The 17552-nt window shown below is 58.9% G+C and overlaps 2 protein-coding genes across 2 annotated transcripts; both read left to right on the top strand.

The window, feature by feature from the left end:
* Positions 1 to 229: 229 nt before the first annotated feature.
* ZNF71 (zinc finger protein 71) lies at positions 230 to 4518 on the top strand. The gene is made up of 3 exons (XM_087826973.1): positions 230 to 292; positions 885 to 1011; positions 3053 to 4518. Exons 1-3 carry the CDS (start codon positions 260 to 262, stop codon positions 4516 to 4518), a joined length of 1626 nt encoding a protein of 541 aa, XP_087683099.1. The 5' UTR covers positions 230 to 259.
* An 11289-nt stretch (positions 4519 to 15807) lies between these two features.
* Positions 15808 to 16752, top strand: LOC107539382 (olfactory receptor 6Z7-like). Its single transcript, XM_016215851.2, has one exon. It carries the CDS (start codon positions 15808 to 15810, stop codon positions 16750 to 16752), a length of 945 nt encoding a protein of 314 aa, XP_016071337.2.
* The last annotated feature ends 800 nt before the right edge of the window (positions 16753 to 17552 follow it).

Genomic DNA, 17552 nt, shown 5'->3' on the forward strand with positions numbered 1-17552 from the left:
GTGAAACGGGGTGAGTGGGAGTAGCATGCGTCTCGTAGGGTGTTGGGAGGGTTGAGTCGGAGACTTCTGTCGAGTGCCTTGTATGCCACAGGCCGCACATGAGAGGGGTGCATGTCCCTCTCCGCCTGTCTCCCAGTGGGAGTGTCCGTCTGTCCTGCCTGCATTGTGGGTTGGCCTCGGCCTGTTCTCTCACTGTGCCTTTCTCTTCCTCCCTCTGTGCACAGCCTGCCCGTCCCTGGTCACCGTGGGCAGTGGACGGATGGCCGCCCAGCCGCTGACCAGCAAGGCCCCAGTGAGTCATGTCACCCTCTCGTACATCCTTCCTAAGGGTCAGGCTCCTGAGCAGGGACGACCCTCTACCCTCCCAGCCCCCCTCAGGGCCCAGGGCCCAGCCCGGTCTCCTAGGGGGGCTGTGTCCAGCCTGAGGAGGGAGGGAACGGCCCTGACATTGGCTTCCGTCCACTGCAGGGGACAGGGCAGCTCAGGAGTGACCTGTCCTGCCCTGGGGGCCCTCAGGAGACACCAGCGGGCACCTGGGAAGTGATGGCTGAAGCATGTACCATCACACGCGGGAGGAAACCAACCTGTGTCTCTCAGTGTCAGTTCACTGGGTCAGGGTCATTTTGGCCTTTCATTGCTTCGCTGTTTCCCAGCTCTCTGTCTGCTCTGAAAGTCCCATATTTCACCTGGCTGTCAGAGGACCATGCAGTGTACTTAGGCACCCGGGACACTGAGTGGCCAGGCCCTCAGACCCCTGCACCTTGTGGAAACCATGTCAGATACATCCTGTGCGCCTTCCCTGACCCTCTGGGCCCTCCTGGCTGGCTCCCTCGACCTCTGTGAGGAGCGGCCTGCGGTGAGCGGCTGTGGGTGTCCTCTTACAGGAGTCAGTGACATTCAGGGACGTGGCCGTCGACTTCACCCAGGAGGAGTGGCAGTGGCTGGAGCCCGCCCAGAGGGACCTGTACAGAGATGTGATGCTGGAAAACTACAGGAACCTGGTCTCGCTGGGTAAGGGGGCAGCCTCGTCGAGTTACTCACCACCTGCCGGCACCGCGGGGTGACAGGGGAATAAAAAGGACTTGACAGATTTGACTGAAAATGAAGTTGGTAGGTGATGAAATGGGGAATAGTATTTAACCACATGTCTGACAGTCAGAGGATTATAAATATATAAAGAGTTCCTAGGAATAAACAAGAAAAAGACTGAACGAATGATAGGCACGTGGACCAAAGGGCAAGTGGGGTGGGTGGCAGAGAGGAGCTGGGGAGCAGCAAGGCGTGGACTGACCCCCGGTGCACTGGGAAGATGCTGGAGGGTTTGGTCTGACTCCTGAGACCCTCTCCCTGGGGGGTGGAGAGTGCGTTGCAGAGGCGGAGGGAGAGGCTGTGGTCACATTTTGGGCAGGAAGCTCCGGGTGGCCACCAACGGTCACCTGTTGTGATGCCTGGATCCTGCCCTGGTCAAGCGGGTTTTCACGTCCCGTGGCTTCTGTTCATGTCGGGACAATGGGAGGGAGGGAGTGAGTCAAGGATCGCTACTGAGTCTTGTTTGCTTTTTATTAAAATGTTTTTAAATTTTCTTAATGGTGGCAAAATACACGTAGCATACAGTTCGCCATTTTAACTGTTCTTAGGTGCGCAGTTCCGCGTTAAGAAGGTTCTTGCTGCGCGGCCATCCCAGGCCTCTCTCCGGGCCTCTTTCCTTCTTTCTTTTGAGCCTGAGCCCGCCCTGAGAGGGGGGCAGGGAGGTGAAGCGCGACGCAGAAGCGCCCCTTGGTGCCCCCCGCAGTGCCCCACCCGGGAGCAGACCGCCACCCTCTGGGGCACAGGGTGACGCGCCACCAACCGAGCCACACCTGCTAGGGCTCCAGAAATCTTTTAAAAATATATCTATTGATTTAAGAAAGAGAAAGGGAGAGAGAAACATCGCTGCTGAGAGTCATGGCTCGGCCGCCCCTGCGCGCCCCGCCCGTGCCGTGACCGGGTGAGCCCGCCTCCTGGGTGCCCGTGGGGAGCGTGCGGGCCGCCCATGGGCGCTGGGCTCGCGGGGCGCCTCCCTTCTCCCTCCCTCGCCCCAGAATCAGCTGTTGCGCAGCAGCTGCCCGCCCGGCCTCGCCTTCTGTCCGAACGTGGCGCCTCCGGCCGCCTCGCAGGAGCGTCGGCCCCCCTGCCCTAGGGCCCCCCGTGAGCCTCCCTTTCCCCTCATTTCTTGGGGCTGGAGGCGCGGGAATCGGGCTTCGCATCGGGAGCGCTGGGTGCGCGATGTCCGCGTGGCCGCCCAGCGGGCCCTCGGTGCCCCCGCTGGCTCGGCGGGCGGGGGCGGGGACCGCCTAGGAGAGGCCAGCGCTCAGGGGCCCCCGAAACCCCGCTGCCGGCTCGGGGGGGCCTCAGCTCGGCGCTGCGGGGCGGCGACCGCCGCGAGCCCCTCCTGCCGCCGAGGGAGGCGGGCCTGGGGCGGCTGAGCCTGCCCTTCCTCGCGGAGATTTCCGGGTAAGATCCGCAGTGCTTAAATGCCCTGAGCTGTAGTCCGGGGCTCAGGGGAGCCCCTGGGCCCCAAACTGGGAAATTCACGGGACTGGCGCGCAGAGGGCGGCGGGGCAGCGCGGGAGGGGGGCCGGGCCATTGGGGGGCTGGGCGGCGGGGGGGGGGGGGAGGACCAGCCCCCCACGCGGGCGCCCGCCCTCAGTTCGTCGTTTCTAATGAAAGGGGTGCTCTGGGAAGCGGAGCCCGTGGGCGCGGGCAGGACGGGGCGCGCAGCGACTGCTCGCGGGGTCTGCGGCGCCCTCCATCCGCCCCTCCGGCCGCCGTCCTCTCTCGGGTGCCCGTCCGCCCGTCTGCCCAGCTCTGCGCTCTGCTGCCCGCCTTTCCCCCACGCCCGAGGGGCCCTTCTCGCCCCCCAGCCCGCGCCGTGTCGCTCGCTGCCTCCCTCCTCCCTCCCGGGACAGGCCGCCACCCGCGGGGCGGGGCGGGGCGGGGTCGTCCTGGCGGCTCCTCCGCCCCAGCGTTAACTCCACGTGAACTCCACGTGTCTTCTCTTCCCTCCCCTCAGACCTGGAGACCAGACCTGACACGAAGGAGCCGGGCCCCCGGGCGCACGGTTCGCAAGACGGGCCGGCCGTTGGGGTGGCGGCGGCGGGACCCCGGAGGAGCGGTGCGCGGGGTCCCGCCTGTGGAGGAGCGAGGACACGGGGCGACCGCGGGGGGCCGCCGCAGGGGAGCGCAGGGGCCTGTCCGGGGCCGCTGGACCCTTCCCAGGCGCTAGCCCCGGGACGTCGTGCATCTCAGGCGTTCGTCCGCCGAAGCGCCGCGCCGGCCCCGCCGGGATCGGAAGGACCGAGAGGAGCGGGGACCCTCGCGTTTGCCAGGCGCGGGAGACACTCGGAGACTTCAGGCCCCCGCCCTCCCCCCGAGCTCCGCGCCGAGAAGAAGCCCCACGCGTGCGGGGAGTGCGGCAAGGCTTTCGGCCGGAGCTCTTCGCTCAGGAAGCACCAGCGGACCCACAGCGGGGAGAAGCCCTTCTCGTGCGCCGCGTGCGGGAAGCAGTTCATCGAGCGCTCGTCGCTCACCATCCACCAGCGCGTGCACACCGGGGAGAAGCCGTACCGCTGCGGGGACTGCGGCAAGGCCTTCAGCCAGCGCATGAACCTGACCGCGCACCAGCGCACGCACACCGGGGAGAAGCCGTTCGCGTGCGCCGTGTGCGGGAAGGCCTTCCGCAAGACCTCGTCCCTGGCCCAGCACGAGCGCATCCACACGGGCGAGAAGCCGTACGCGTGCGGGGACTGCGGCAAGGCCTTCAGCCAGAACATGCACCTGGTGGTGCACCAGCGCACGCACACCGGGGAGAAGCCGTACGCGTGCGCCGTGTGCGGGCGCGCCTTCAGCCAGAACATGCACCTGACCGAGCACCGGCGGACGCACACGGGCGAGAAGCCGTTCGCGTGCGGGGACTGCGGCAAGGCCTTCAACAAGAGCTCGTCGCTCACGCTGCACCGCAGGAACCACACGGGCGAGCGGCCCTACGCGTGCGGCCAGTGCGGCAAGGCCTTCAGCCAGAGCGCCTACCTCATCCAGCACCAGCGCTTCCACATCGGCGTGAAGCCCTTCGAGTGCAGCGCGTGCGGCAAGGCCTTCAGCAAGAACTCCTCGCTCACGCAGCACCGGCGCGTGCACACCGGCGAGAAGCCCTACGAGTGCCCCGTGTGCCAGAAGCACTTCGCGGGCCGCTCGTCCCTGCTCGCGCACCAGACGGGCCACAGCGGCGAGAGGCCGTTCGCGTGCGCGCAGTGCGGCAAGGCCTTCAGCCAGGGCGCCTACCTCATCGAGCACCAGCGCATCCACACCGGCGAGAAGCCCTACCGGTGCGGCCAGTGCGGCAAGGCCTTCATCAAGAACTCCTCGCTCACCGTGCACCGGAGGACCCACACGGGGGAGAAGCCCTACGAGTGCGGCGAGTGCGGGAAGGCCTTCAGCCGGAACACCAACCTCACGCGGCACCTGAGGGTCCACACGTAGCCGGCGGCGGGGGACCTCAGAATCCACGCCAGGCGGGCGGCCCGGAGCCTGTGCGGGACTCCTGGCGTCCGAGCGCACCGGTAGCGCACCGTGGAGCCCAGTCCCGCCCAGGGGGGTCTTGGGAACCTGCTCGCTGGGGACAGGCCCCGCCCTGCGCTCGAGCGCTTTCCGGAGCATCCGCACGGCCGGCCCCAGTGGAAAGCAAGTCCCTGCAGCTCTAGTGTCTGGGAACGTGGCCGGGTTCACTGTGGCTCCAGGAACCTCGGGCGGCAGGGCCCCTGACCCAGCTCGGGGTAAACTGTCCTAAGAGCTTGGACAACGCACTTAGCGTCTGCGTCTCCGTCTCCTCCATAGTAAAGTGGAGGAAGGGAGGGAATGGAAGAGGGGGAGGTGGCCCCCATAGTAAACAAGGGACATTTTCACTTTGTCACGCACGCCTGGATCTAGTGCAGAGGTCAGGTTGTCGCCATCTGTGGGTTTCCTCGCCCCCTCCAACCCCCCGGTTTTCCTACAACACCCGCTAGAAGGCCCCAAGCTAATGAGCAGAAGTTGCCAAGTTGTTCACGGGGAAATTTTTTTTTCAGCCTTAGGAAGCAACAATAATCGCTTCGGATGCCAAAGTTTCTCATAGTGGTCTGTTAATTTTTTTTTAAATAAAACTTTTAATTAAGGGAGACCAAAGTCATTTTAAACAATCATCAGGTGCGAAAGATACAGGTACCGATTGTCCTGTCAAAATGAGCGTCAACGCTTGTGCGGAGCAGGGGTTGGGAGGGGACCAGAACCTCAGGAACCCAGCAGGCGGGCCCCAGATACGAGGCCACCCACCCCCTCCCAGCCCTGGATTCCTGGCTTGGGAATAGTCAGACCAGAGGCTGGGCCCAGGCCCTCAGGCTCAGAGGTGGGGGAAGGCCCCTCCTGCAGAAACCCAGCTAGGCGGCAAGAGCCCCCCCCAGGCTGGGCCGTCTCAGAGTTACAGGAGAGCAGTCCTCTCTCAGGTTAGACTAACCCCCTCCCTCCCCATGCTGGCAGGAATTCTCATGACAATAAAGTAGCTAGGCCCTGCCAACCTAAGACCAAGGCTGCCTCTTAAAAATGACTGTAGTTTTTGCCCTCACCTGCTATCATCCCAACCTCCCCACAGCCCAGAGAGCCTTGTTTCTAGGCAACAGCAGGGTTTTCCTAGGCGGGTGGGTTCTTTGAAGAAGTCAGCGTTAGAGGGAGCTGTGCATTCTGCCTAGAGATTCAGCATCTCTGACAGGTTTCCCAATGAAGTTCAGCGCCATGGCCACGTCTATGGGGAAAGGGGTTCAGCACCACGGACAGCCCAGCAGACAGGGCCCAGCAGCACAGGCAGGTCTCTTTGGGAGGTTTCCAGCACCGCGGACAGGCCCTTTTTAGAGACTTGTTTCAGCACCACGGACAGGGGGGCCTGTGAAGAATGCGCTTCAGCGCCGCGGACAGGTCTCTTTTTTGTAGCGGGAGCGTTTCAGAACCACGGGCAGGTCTCTTTGCAGCCCAAGGGTGCGGACTCAAGGAGCAAGGGGCAAGTTGGAGGCATTGGGGGCAAAAATGTGCCACAAGCACCTACCGCGTGTCGGGCGCGAGGGGGTCTAGCAGTGAGCAAGACGGCCCTAGTGGGGCTAAAATTTTAGTGGAGAAAACAGACCATGAACAAGGCACTAAACAGCAGGATGTTTCTCTCTCTCTCCCTCTCCCTTCCTCGCTCTGAAATCAATAAAGATACATTCTTTTTAAAAATGGTGAGACTTCATGTGTCACTTCGAAATTTACTCACAGGCTTCTGCTTCTGGGGTAAAGGGATACTTCAGCCTTTCTCTTGTCACTTCGTTGAAGCAGCCGTTCCACCCACACGCCAGCCCTGTGACCCCGTTTCTCCTTGTTTCAGGGCCTGGTGGAGCAGCCCAGGGCCCCCAAACAGACCACCTTACTCCTGATCGTGTGCGGGCTCTTTCTGTTCCTGGTTTTAACGGGGATGCTGATGGTGTTCGTCATCTAAACCGCTTGGGAAGCCGCCCCCGCCTCCAGTGAAGGGAGCGTCCAGATGATTGTTGTTTTAAATTTATTGATTTTCAGAGAGAGATGAAGGGGGAGAGGGACATCGATTTGTCGTCCCACTTATTTCTGCATCCTCGGTTGATTGCTGTATGTGCCCTGACCTGGGGTCAAACCCAAAACCTTGGTGTGTCGAGCCCGCCGGGGCCAGGGCTCCTTGCCTCATTTGTATTTTTTTACTAAATCGCTGGCTGCGATACTCTTAGTTTTACCCCTGTGCTTCTACTAGCAGCCTCGGCCACGTCTTAAAGTTCCACCACTCGTGTCGTCTCAGAGTTAGACTGCATGGCTTCTTCCTAAAGAACACTTCCAAACTCGGTGATTGGGCCTATTTAACACTAGTTTTGTTTTCGTGATTTACTGCACTGTGAGCAGAGAATTCGGCCTGCGGTACATTTGTTTTTCAGACCTTTTTAAAAAGCGTTTATTGTGGCCAGAACGTGCCCGATGCCTGCACGCGTTTTGCGGACATTTAAGGGGACTGCGTGCTTTCTGTCTGTAGAATTTAAGACCCTACACGTCTGTTGATTAGCTCAGTCCTGTCACTCGTGTCGTTCAGAGCGAGGTGTTATGTAATTTTGGCTACAACAGTCAGGGACCAACGAGGCTGCGTGAAATCCGTTGGTAGGATTATGTTTGTCAGTATAGTCTGATAACCTTCTGGCTTCATAAACTGCGTGATCTGATGCATAAGTGCAGCACTGGGATGCCTTTGGCGACCGAGTAACACGCACACACGGTGCCCGGCGCCCAGCTCAATAAACGGGAGTGAGCACCTGACTGAGTCCTTTGTCAAGTAGAAAATTATTATCTTTTTTTAAAAAGTATGTTTTTACTGATTTTTGAGAGAGGGGGGGGGAGAGAGAGGAAGAAACATCAGCCGCGGCCTCCTGCCCGCGGGTCCCGGGGATGGAGCCTGCGACTGGGGCACGCGCCCTGCGGGGAACTGAACCGCAGGCCTCGGGTGCTCGGAGCCCACCCAGCTGAGCCCGCGGGCCGGGCCGAGCGATCGTCTTAGTCGGTTGAATCCTTTGCCTTACATTCTGCCTTGCCCCGCAGTGGTTGACTTTACCGTCCCGGTTTTTGAAATTCCTGCGCGTGTGTATCTTTGTGTCATTTTTCGACAGGACTTTCGACGGCCTCGCCCGAGTGAGCCGGTGAGACTGAGCAGCAGGAGGGACCCTTTCCCGTCCCCCTGGGGCCGATGCGCCCAACAAGCCACAGCTGGGCCTACTAAGGGCCGATGCGCCTGCTCCGCTGCCTTCCGCAGGGTTTTATCGGTTGCAAGTGGACAAGCTCGATCCAAATGAGCTGAAGCAGAGACGAACTGGCCACTTACCTGGCACCGAAGCCCCGCTCGGACTGGCTTAATTTACAGCAGGTCCCGCGGCCTTTCCTCTCCGGGGGCGCTCCCTTTTGCGGGCGACCTCCGCTTCCTCCGCGTGGCTGGGGGGTGCCTGTTACCACCGCTGGGCTCACCCCTTCCGCGTGGCAAAGGGGAGCACCCGAGGCCGAGCCTGGGCCCCCATAGCTGCTCTGCCGCGGGGACCAGAGGGTTGGAATAAAAGTGAAAGGGAACAGCAGCTGCAAAGGCCGGAGGCAGGACCGGCGGCGAGCGGACAGCAGCCGGGCAAGGTGGAGACCCCCCGGGGGCGCCCACGAGCCCGACGGCGCCGCAGTCCCAATGAAAATGGTGGGGTATTGAAAACAAGCACGACGCTAACAGGAGCCACCCGAGCAGGGGCCCTTCGCTTGGGCTCGACCGCACGCCAGAGACCTCTCCGCACCCCCGACGGTCTGTTCCCCACCCGGCGGCCAGAAGGATCCCCTCGGACCTGCGTCAGGACGATTCATAACCGCCCCAGCGGCGCCGCGCTCTCTCCCCGCGCTCCCGCCCACGGCCCCTCCCGCGCCGCCTCGGGACCTTCGCGCGCCCCGTCCGCGCCGCCCCAGCGAGCCCTCCCCACCTGCCCCTCGCGTCCGCGCGGCCACTGCTCGGGAACTCTCCTCTGACGACTCCCCGGGGGAACTGAGTCCCGGGGGGCTGAGCCGGGGGCGGGGGCGAAGGGTTCAAGCTCTGCCCCCAGGAGCCCCAGGCGCCGCCCGGCTTGGGCCCCACCCTGCGCGGGAGTTGCCAGGTGTCCTCGGGGGGTGAAAACCGCCCCGTGAGAAGCACTGAATTAATGGGGCTCCGCCCTTACACGGCCCTCCGCACACGCGGGAGGCCCCACGTGCATGGACACACGCTCGCCGCGGCACACGCCGCCTGGGTCAGGCGTGGGCGGTGACACGCGGGGACGGACTCACGCTGAGCCTGCGCGGCAGGAACAAGTCGCACACCTGCACGCGCACAGGGTGCTGGGGTCACGCAGGCGCAAGCCCGCGGTGACCCCTGCACGCGCCGCTGGGTCACGAAGGCAAAGAGGCGCAGACACGGACACGCGCGCGCCCGCCGCGCCCGCGCCCCCGCCCCGCGGGACCAGCTCCCGGGGCCTGGGCTCGGGTCAGGTCCTCCTGTCTCCGGCCCTACCAGGCCCGCGCGGGCCTCCGGTGACCCCTCGTCCCGCGGTGGCGCGCCCGGGGCCTGGCTCTGCGCGGGGCCCTCCCTGGGCAGCGGCGGGGCCGCCGGGCGCTGGGGGGTCGTCGCGCTGGCCCCGCGCCGCGCCTGCCCTGCTGCCCCGGGACCCCCCGGGCGCACCGTCTCCGCGAGCTGCGGGCGGTGCTGCGCCCACGTGCGCCGGCGCCACAGCCAACCGCAGGGGCCTGTGGCTTGGGCGCACCCACCCTCTCGGCGCCGCGGGCCTTCGCCGCCTCCGACGCCTGGAGCCTGGCGGCCCTGCGCGCCCGGGCGCTTCTGTCCGCGCCAGCCGGCCCCGCCGGAGACCCGCTGCCCGCTGGGCATCCCGCCGCGCCCGCTGCCCGCGCCGCTGCCGCCCGGGCCGGGACCGCTCCGCGGCCATCCGCGCGCCGGCCCCCGTGTCCCCGGCCTTCACCCGCCGCTGTTCAGCTTCCCCTCGGGCCCCGCGGCGCCCGCCGCTGCTTCTGCGACGCGCGCCCCGCTGAGCCTGGCCCGCGGGTCTTCGAGGCGCACGTGTTGGCGGCCACCTTCTGTCCGGTGACCACGTCCTCCGCCAGATCCCGGCCACCCGGCGCCGCAAGGCCCTGTCCACGTGCGCGGCCCGCCCGGCCGTGGTCATCCTGTTTTACGGCACAGCGGGGGCCGTCCACTTGCGACCCAAGGCAGCTGTTGCCCGGAGAGCAAGCAGCTGGTGTCCCTGTCCTACACCCTGGTGACCCCCACGCGCAGCCCGCTCACCTGCAGGAACAGAGACGTGAAGGCCGCCCTCCCGCGCGTGTCTCCAAAGAAGAGGGGCGCGTGTCCCACGACCTCCCTGCGACCCAGAACTGCTCGTCCAGGGCTCTGCCGGACGCGCCACGGGCGCGGACCTGAACTCCCGCGGGTCCTCTCCTGGCGGTTCCGCGTCCCCGGGCCCTCGGCGCGATCCGAATGACGGGGTTCTGTCCCGGGGCCCGAGCAGGCACCGCACCCGGTTGAAAAGCAGCGAAGAGCGCCCTGGATGGTGAGGCTCAGTCGGTTGCACCGAGAGGTCGCTGGTTCCGTCCCGGCCAGGGCTCCACCCCGAAGGGGGCGTGCGGGAGGCGGCCAATGGAGGTTTCTCTTACACGGGTGTTTCTCTCTCCCCTACTTTCTCTCTAAAATCAATAAAAACACATTTAAACATAATGAAATAAAAACATATATTTTTTTAAAAAGCAGGTGATAGCACAGGTCCTGTGGCAGTCCTCCTGCTGCTTTAGCAAATATTCATGCAGACACCTGTTAAATTTGAATTTCAGATAAACAGCAAATAACTTTTGAGTGTAAGTATGTCCCCGGCAATATATATATACTTTTTGCAATTATTATTTTTAGTATAAGTACAGCTTCCTTTTTCATGGCCGAGTAGTATTCCACGGCGTGTATGTACCGTGTCTTCTTCACCCGCGCGTCCTGCGATGGATACTTAGGTCGTTTCCGAATCCTGGCCGTTGTGCATAACGCTGCAGTGAACACAGGAGTGCGTATAACTCCGATATCCTGTCATCACTTCCTGTGGGTATTTATCCAGAAGTGGGGTCGCTGGGTCATAAGGCAGTTCCACTTTTAATTTTTTGAGTTTGTTTTCCAGGGTGGCCGCACCAGGCCGCATTCCCGCCGGCAGCAGGAAGGCTCCCTTCCCTCCACACCCTCGCCAGCACGCGTTGTTTGTGGATTTGTGGATGTAGCCGTCCTGACGGTGTGAGGGGCGTCTCATTGGGGTTTGGACTTGCCTCTCTCTGATGACCGGCGACGTGGGACATCTTTTCACGCACCTGTTGCCCACTTGCATGGCTTCTTCTTTGGAAAGCCACCCATTCAGTTACCATTTTAACCGTGTCTGTATAATATGGTCTCATTTGGGGAAAACAAACACATAGGGGTGGGCAAGAGTAGGTTTGCAGTTATGAGTACATGAAACACGGAGTTTATTCTTGTACGTTATTATTTGTTAATTATTGTATTATTTATTTGTGTTACAACTGTAAACCACATACATATATGTATGTATTTTGTGTGAAAACTCTTTGGAAACATATATAACAGCTGTTTTTTATATTACCTATGGGCAGCTGATTCGAGAGGAGAAAGAGTCCATAAGATTCAAACTCTTTTGTAAAAAGCAAATATTTGTTTCATAATTTGAATAGTTGAAAATTTCCTCCAAGTATGTTGACAACTCCAATATTTTTGTTGTTGTGAATCTTCACCCAAGGATATTTTTTCCATTATTTTTAGAGAGAGTGGAGGGAAGGGGGAGAGAAACATCGATGTGAGAGACACATCAATTGGTTGCCTCCTGCACGAGCCCCGACTGGGGCCAAGAAAGGAGCCTGCAACCCAGGCGTGTGCCCCTGACCAGGAATCGAACCCGCAACCCTTCAATGCTCGGGCCGACGCCCTAACCACTGAGCCACACAGGCCAGGGCAATGCATGCCTGTTGATATGGCTGAAAAGTGGATTCCAGATTAGGTGTGTCTTTACCCAATAAAGAGTCAGGAAAAAAAAAATCTTTCCCATCTGTTCTTTAATCCCACAGAGACCAGGGCAGGGAGGCCTCAGAGGTCTTGGGCTTTGGCTTAAGCTGGCGCCTGGCTGTGAGGACAGGACAGAGACAGCGAGGGAGAGTGGCGGGTGGGAGTGTGAGGGGCTGGTGGGGACGCCGGCTGGGGACCGAGGGCAGCTTCCCCCGGGCCGGCGTGAACTCACTCTCCTGGCCTTCTGACCACTGAGCCCTCAGGCTCCGTTCCTGAAAACTACCCTTGAGCGGATGTTCAGGCCACCCCGTCACTGACCGGAGACCCTAAGAGAGAAAGGGGTCCAACGGTAGCCTTTCTAAGAGACCCATTTTGTTCAAGCTGCCCAGGTAGGGAGGCCGGGGAGCTCACTTGGGGAGCAAAGGGAAAGGACTTTTTATCAAGATAAGAAAAAAAAGGTATTTATTTGGGGGGGATGGGAGACATCTGTAATACTGTCAACAGCAAAAATATATATTTAAAAAGATGGTATTTACAACACACAGCCTCCCTCAGGTGCTCTGCTGAGTAACCCTATGGTATAGTTACCAATACGGCTCCTATTGGACAGATGGAGAAGCTAAAGGCCAGTGAGAGTAAGTACAAAATGCTTGATTTTTAAAAATCTGATGCTTTTATTTCATTTTCTTGTTGATACTATTACAGATGTGCCCATTTCCCCCCTTGCCCACCTCACCCAGCCCCCGCCCCGTCCCCCTGGCCCTCACCACAGCGTTTCTGGGTCCATGGGCTGTGCGTGTCTGTCCTTTGTCTCATCCCTTCACTGTCTTTCGTCAGGTCCCCCCGTCCCCTTCCCCTCTGACCTCTGTCCGTCTGCTCCATGGTTCCAGGCCTCTGGATCTACTTTGTTCACCAGTTTATTTAGTTCATTAGATTCCACATATGAGTGAGATCATAGGGGGCTTGTCTTTCTGTGACGGGCTTATTTCTCTCAGCGTAACAATCTCCAGGTCCCTCCCTGCTGTCGCAAAGGGCAAGAGTAACATTTGATTTCATAAAAGTAGCCAGTAGAGGATTTGGAGTCGAGGTCCATGTGATTCTAAAGCCGGAATTCTCCCTTATTTAGAGAGAGAGGAATGGGGGGGGGGGAGAGAAACGCTGACTAGCTGGCCCCCTGATTTATGCAACACCGGTTGATCCTCGTATGTGCCCTGACCAGAGGCCGACCCCACAACCTTGGCGTGTCGGGGTGATGCTCCAACCAACTGAGCCGCCTGGCCAGGCCCCTGAGTTTATATATATATATATATATATATATATATTATTGATTTCAGAGAGAGGAAGGGAGAGGGAGAGAGAGAAACATCAATGATGAGAGTCATTGGTCGGCGCCTCCTGCTCGCCCCCCACGGAGGACGGAGCCCAACCCGGGCCTGTGCTCCCGGCTTTCCGCCTGCGCCGTGGCCGTCCCTGCTTCCCAGGCTGCCCACCCCTCTGCTCGTTTTCTAACTTCCCAATTTCTACTAATCCTTCGAGACTCAGGTAAAATGCCAGGTCCTACGTGAGGCTTTCCAGTCCTTCCTTCTCCAGGCAGACGCTCCTCCGCCAGACCTGCGCCCTGCCTCGCTGGCTGCCTAACTGTCCTCCCTGTTAGGAGGGGTGGGATCATGTGCCAGCCGGAGCTCGCCTGGAAGTCGGCCAAAGTGTGGCTGCCCCGCACAGGCCCAGGCACGCGGAACCGCCTCCCCACGGGAGGCAGCAAGGTCTAGAAAAACGACCGCCGGCTTTGGGATCAGACAGGCCCGGGCGTGGTGACCGGATTTGCCCCTATCCGTGTGGCCTTCGTCAAGGTTCGTCACCTCTCTGAGCTTTTGTCTCTCTCCTGAAGGAAATGCAGAGTCTAGTATTTTGCTCAGAGGGTGGTTACCGCCTGGGTTAATGAGATACGGCAGGTGTCGTGAAGAGGGTCCTAGCCCTGTACGGCACTCTGCTTAATAACAACAGCTACCACTGACTGCTTGTCATGTGCCAGAAATCGAGTAAGTAATCAAATAATCTCCAACTTGCACCTAAGGAAGCCAAAGTTCTATGAGGACATGTAACTTGTCCCAAAATCTCACGGCTCTGCAGGGAAGGGTCCTGATTCAGAGCCAGGTCTCTCTGACTCGTACTTAATAGTGGACCTGGGTGGACCTGGGGAGCACTGTGCTGAGTGACGTGAGCCAGTCAGTCAGAAAAAACAGGTCCTGTGTGATTTCACTGCTATCCGGGGATCTAACGAACTAACAGGCAAAATACAGACAGACTCACAGGTGGAGGGCAGGCTGACAGCTGTCCTGGGGGGCGGGGGCTGGGGCTGGGGGAACTGAGCAAACAAGAAAAGAAAGATTCATGGACACTGACAAGAGCGTGGCGATAGCAGGGGGGCGGGGAGGGGAAGAGGGAGGGTGGGGGGGAAGTGGCGATGGACGGAGACTTGGGGTGGTGAACACTCCGTGCAGTGCACAGGTGATGTGGTGGAGAATTGTACACCTGAGACCTGTGTGAGTTTGTTAACCAGCGTCACCCCAGTATGTTCCATTAATATATGCAAAAAAAACCAGTGGAGATATTACAGAATTTGAGAAGAAGGTAGTTACATCCGTCTTTTTCTCAGAAAGTGCTATTGAGGGTCAGAAAGGTTATGTGACGCGTCCAAGCTCAGCCAGCAGGGAAGCACCAGGTAGCTCGTCCATCTCCACAGTGCCCAGTGCCGTGTTTGCGCTCCATAAATGTTTACGGGGTGAAACAAAAAATCCTAAACGTTCGCTGTGCACCCTGACCCTCGGCTGAGGAAGGATGGGCGGAGGGGGGCGGAGGGGTGGGGGGTGGGGGACACCTGTAGCACTTTCAACAATAAAGATGAATTAAAATAATGATAATAATAATAAAGGAAATGTGGAGAAGCGGTAAGAAAGCACCACGTGTCAATAAAAAAAAAATTCAGAGTGGCCTTTGGAGTGAAAGCGATGGGTTCTTACTGGAGACGAGCATCTGAGGCGAGGCTTCAGCGCAGCCAAGCCTGACCCCGGGGCAAAGGGGAATTAGGAGCAGGAGCGGGGCCAGAGGGGAGGCGGCCACGGAGGAGAGAAGCCGGCGCGGGGAGGGCAAGGGATTAATCGAAGGGCTTACCTGCACAGGTGCATCGCCCCTGGACCGGCAATAGTGTGGGGCTGGCCTTGGGGGCAGCGCTGGGGGGCAAGGAGGGGAAATGGGAGACGTCTGTTATAGTGCCGACAATAAATTTTTTAAAATGCTATTAACCTCACGGCTTCACTTAATCTTTTCTGCAGTTAGATGAGTCCTGGGGCTTCCCTCACACGGACAAGGCATCATCCTCCTGCAAGGCGCGGACAGAGCTGACCTGAAAGCCCCAGGGCTCTCGCTTCGTGCTTGTAGCCTCTGGGAACCTCGGTATTTCTGTCTTTCATAAGAAGGAGAATGGCACCTGTTTCACAGCGTGTTGAAAATGAGCAAAATATTTTATTAAAAGAGCCCACCCTGGACATCAACATATGCAATAAATGTTATTTCCTTCTTTATAACAAGATGGTGTTGGGTGGATACGGTCCTCTGTAGAAAAAATCAGGAATGAAATTTCCTTTTTTTTTTCCCCCCTAGAAAATCCCCATCGCTGACTTTCTTTGCTAATAGATGGTGATAAATTGCAATAAATGACATCCCATCAATGGAGAAATCCCAGGATGAGGAGGTAAGGATGTTTCTCTACTTCAAGATACCCAGGAGGACCCCTAGAGTTCACTGTAGAATTGAGATTTTTAAATGACACCTATAAAGAGACGGAACCAGCTCTATGAAAGGCACTCACTCATTTGTCTAGAACTTTCCCCTTCATTTTTAAAATCCTCACTTGAGGATATGTTTATTGATTTTTAGAGAGAGGAAGGAGAGAGAGAGGGAGGAAGAGAGAGAGAGAGACGTGTTGCTTCCCTCATGCGCCCTGACCGGGGCGGGAATCAAACCCGCAACTCAGGTACGTGCCCTTTACGGGGAATCAAACCCCTTCAGTGCGTGGGCCGGATGCTCTAACCACTTAGCCACACCCTCAAGGGCTTATCAGTGTATTTTGTTCTCAGATGGAGAGGCCCCTGGAGCTTGGCAACATGACCCGAGTGGGAGAGTTTGTCTTGCTGGGTTTGTCCGCGCGGCCAGATGTCCGGGACGTCCTGTTTGCCGTCTTCCTGAGTCTCTACCTGGCCACCCTCCTGGAAAACACGCTGATCATCTACCTCGTCTGCGCTCACGGCGAGCTCCACAGGCCCATGTACTTCTTCCTGGGCAACCTGAGCTGCCTGGAGGTGAGCTACCTGTCGGTGACCATGCCCAGCCTGCTCGCGGGGCTGTGGGCCGGGCCCTTCCTCGTGCCCTTCGTGGCCTGCATGACGCAGCTCTTCTTTTTCGTCTCCCTCATCTGCACCGAGTGCACCCTCCTGGCCTCCATGGCCTACGACCGCTACGCAGCCATCTGCCATCCGCTCCACTACCCGCTGCTCATGAGGCCGGGGGTCTGCCTGGGCTTGGCCTTGTCCTCGTGGCTCGGCGGGCTGCTGGTCTCGGCGGTCAAGACGTCGTGCATCGCTACCCTGTCCTACTGCGGCCCCAACGTCCTCAACCACTTCTTCTGCGACGTCTCCCCTCTGCTCAGCCTGTCCTGCACCCACGTGGCCCTGACCGAACTGGTGGACTTCGTCTCTGCCATTGTCATCTTGTGGGGTTCCCTCCTCGTGGCCCTGGCCTCCTATGTGGCCATTGGCAGGGCCGTGCTCCGTATGCCGTCCGCTGGGGCCCGCCGCAAGGCCTTCTCCACCTGCGCCTCCCACCTGGTGGTGGTGGGGATCTTCTACTCGGCCACGCTCTTCATCTATGCCCGTCCCAGCCGCATCAAAGCCCTGGATCTCAACAAGGTTCTGTCGGTCATCTACACGGTGGCCACACCCATGTGCAACCCTGTCATCTACTGCCTGCGGAACAAGGAGGTCCAGGCGGCTCTCCAGAGAACCCTGCGCCGGTCCCGAGGCTGACCAGCTGACCTGTCACGGGGGAGGCCTCAAGCTGCCAATACTTTATATATTTTTAAAATTAATTTTAGAGAGAGAGAAGCATCAATTAACTGCCTCCTGCATGCCCCCTACTGAGGATCCAGCCCACCACCTGGGCATGTGTCCTGACAGGGAATCAAACAGGTGACCTCCTGGTGCACCAGACGACACCCAACCAACTGAGTCACACCAGTCAGAGCAATACTTTTTATTTTTATTGAGATATAGTCCACATACCATATATTTTACTCTTTAAAAACATACAATTCCAGCCCTGGCTGGTTTGGCTCAGTGGTTAGAGTGTTGGCTTGCGGACTGAAGTCTCCCGGGTTCGAGTATGGCCAAGGGCCCGTACGTTGGTTGCAGGCTCCATCCCCTGCCATGGTCGGGGCTCGTGCAGGAGGAAACCAATCCATGTGTCCCTCTCGCATCAGTGTTCCTCTCTCTCTCCCCTTCCACTCTCTCTGAAAAGCAATGGAAAAAATATCCTCGGGTGAGGATATAAATAAATAAATAAATAAATAAATAAATAAGTACAGTTCTGGGCGTTTTAATATATTCACAAAGTGTGCAGCCATCCCCAGTATTTAATTCCACATTTCGTCACCACCAGAAAAAGCCAGCACACATCAGAAGTTACTCCCAATCCCCTGCCCCCCAGCCCTAAGAAACCCCTCATCCTTCCGTCTCTGTGCATCTGCCTGTTTGGGATATTTCTCATAAATGGAATCATATGCCCTTTTCTGTGGCTCCTGTCACTTAACATATGTTTTCAAGGTTTG

Source organism: Miniopterus natalensis, chromosome 18, assembly GCF_054644295.1.
Source record: "Miniopterus natalensis isolate mMinNat1 chromosome 18, mMinNat1.hap1, whole genome shotgun sequence".
NCBI lineage: Eukaryota > Metazoa > Chordata > Mammalia > Chiroptera > Miniopteridae > Miniopterus > Miniopterus natalensis.

Excerpts from the sequence above, each read along its gene's own strand:
- ZNF71 (XM_087826973.1), top strand. The coding sequence starts at position 260 with ATGGCCGCCCAGCCGCTGACCAGCAAGGCCCCA. Across the intron at positions 293-884 it reads CGCTGACCAGCAAGGCCCCA|GAGTCAGTGACATTCAGGGA; the intron begins GTGAGTCATGTC and ends GTCCTCTTACAG. Across the intron at positions 1,012-3,052 it reads CAGGAACCTGGTCTCGCTGG|ACCTGGAGACCAGACCTGAC; the intron begins GTAAGGGGGCAG and ends CCCTCCCCTCAG.
- LOC107539382 (XM_016215851.2), top strand. The coding sequence starts at position 15,808 with ATGGAGAGGCCCCTGGAGCTTGGCAACATGACCCGAGTGGGAGAGTTT.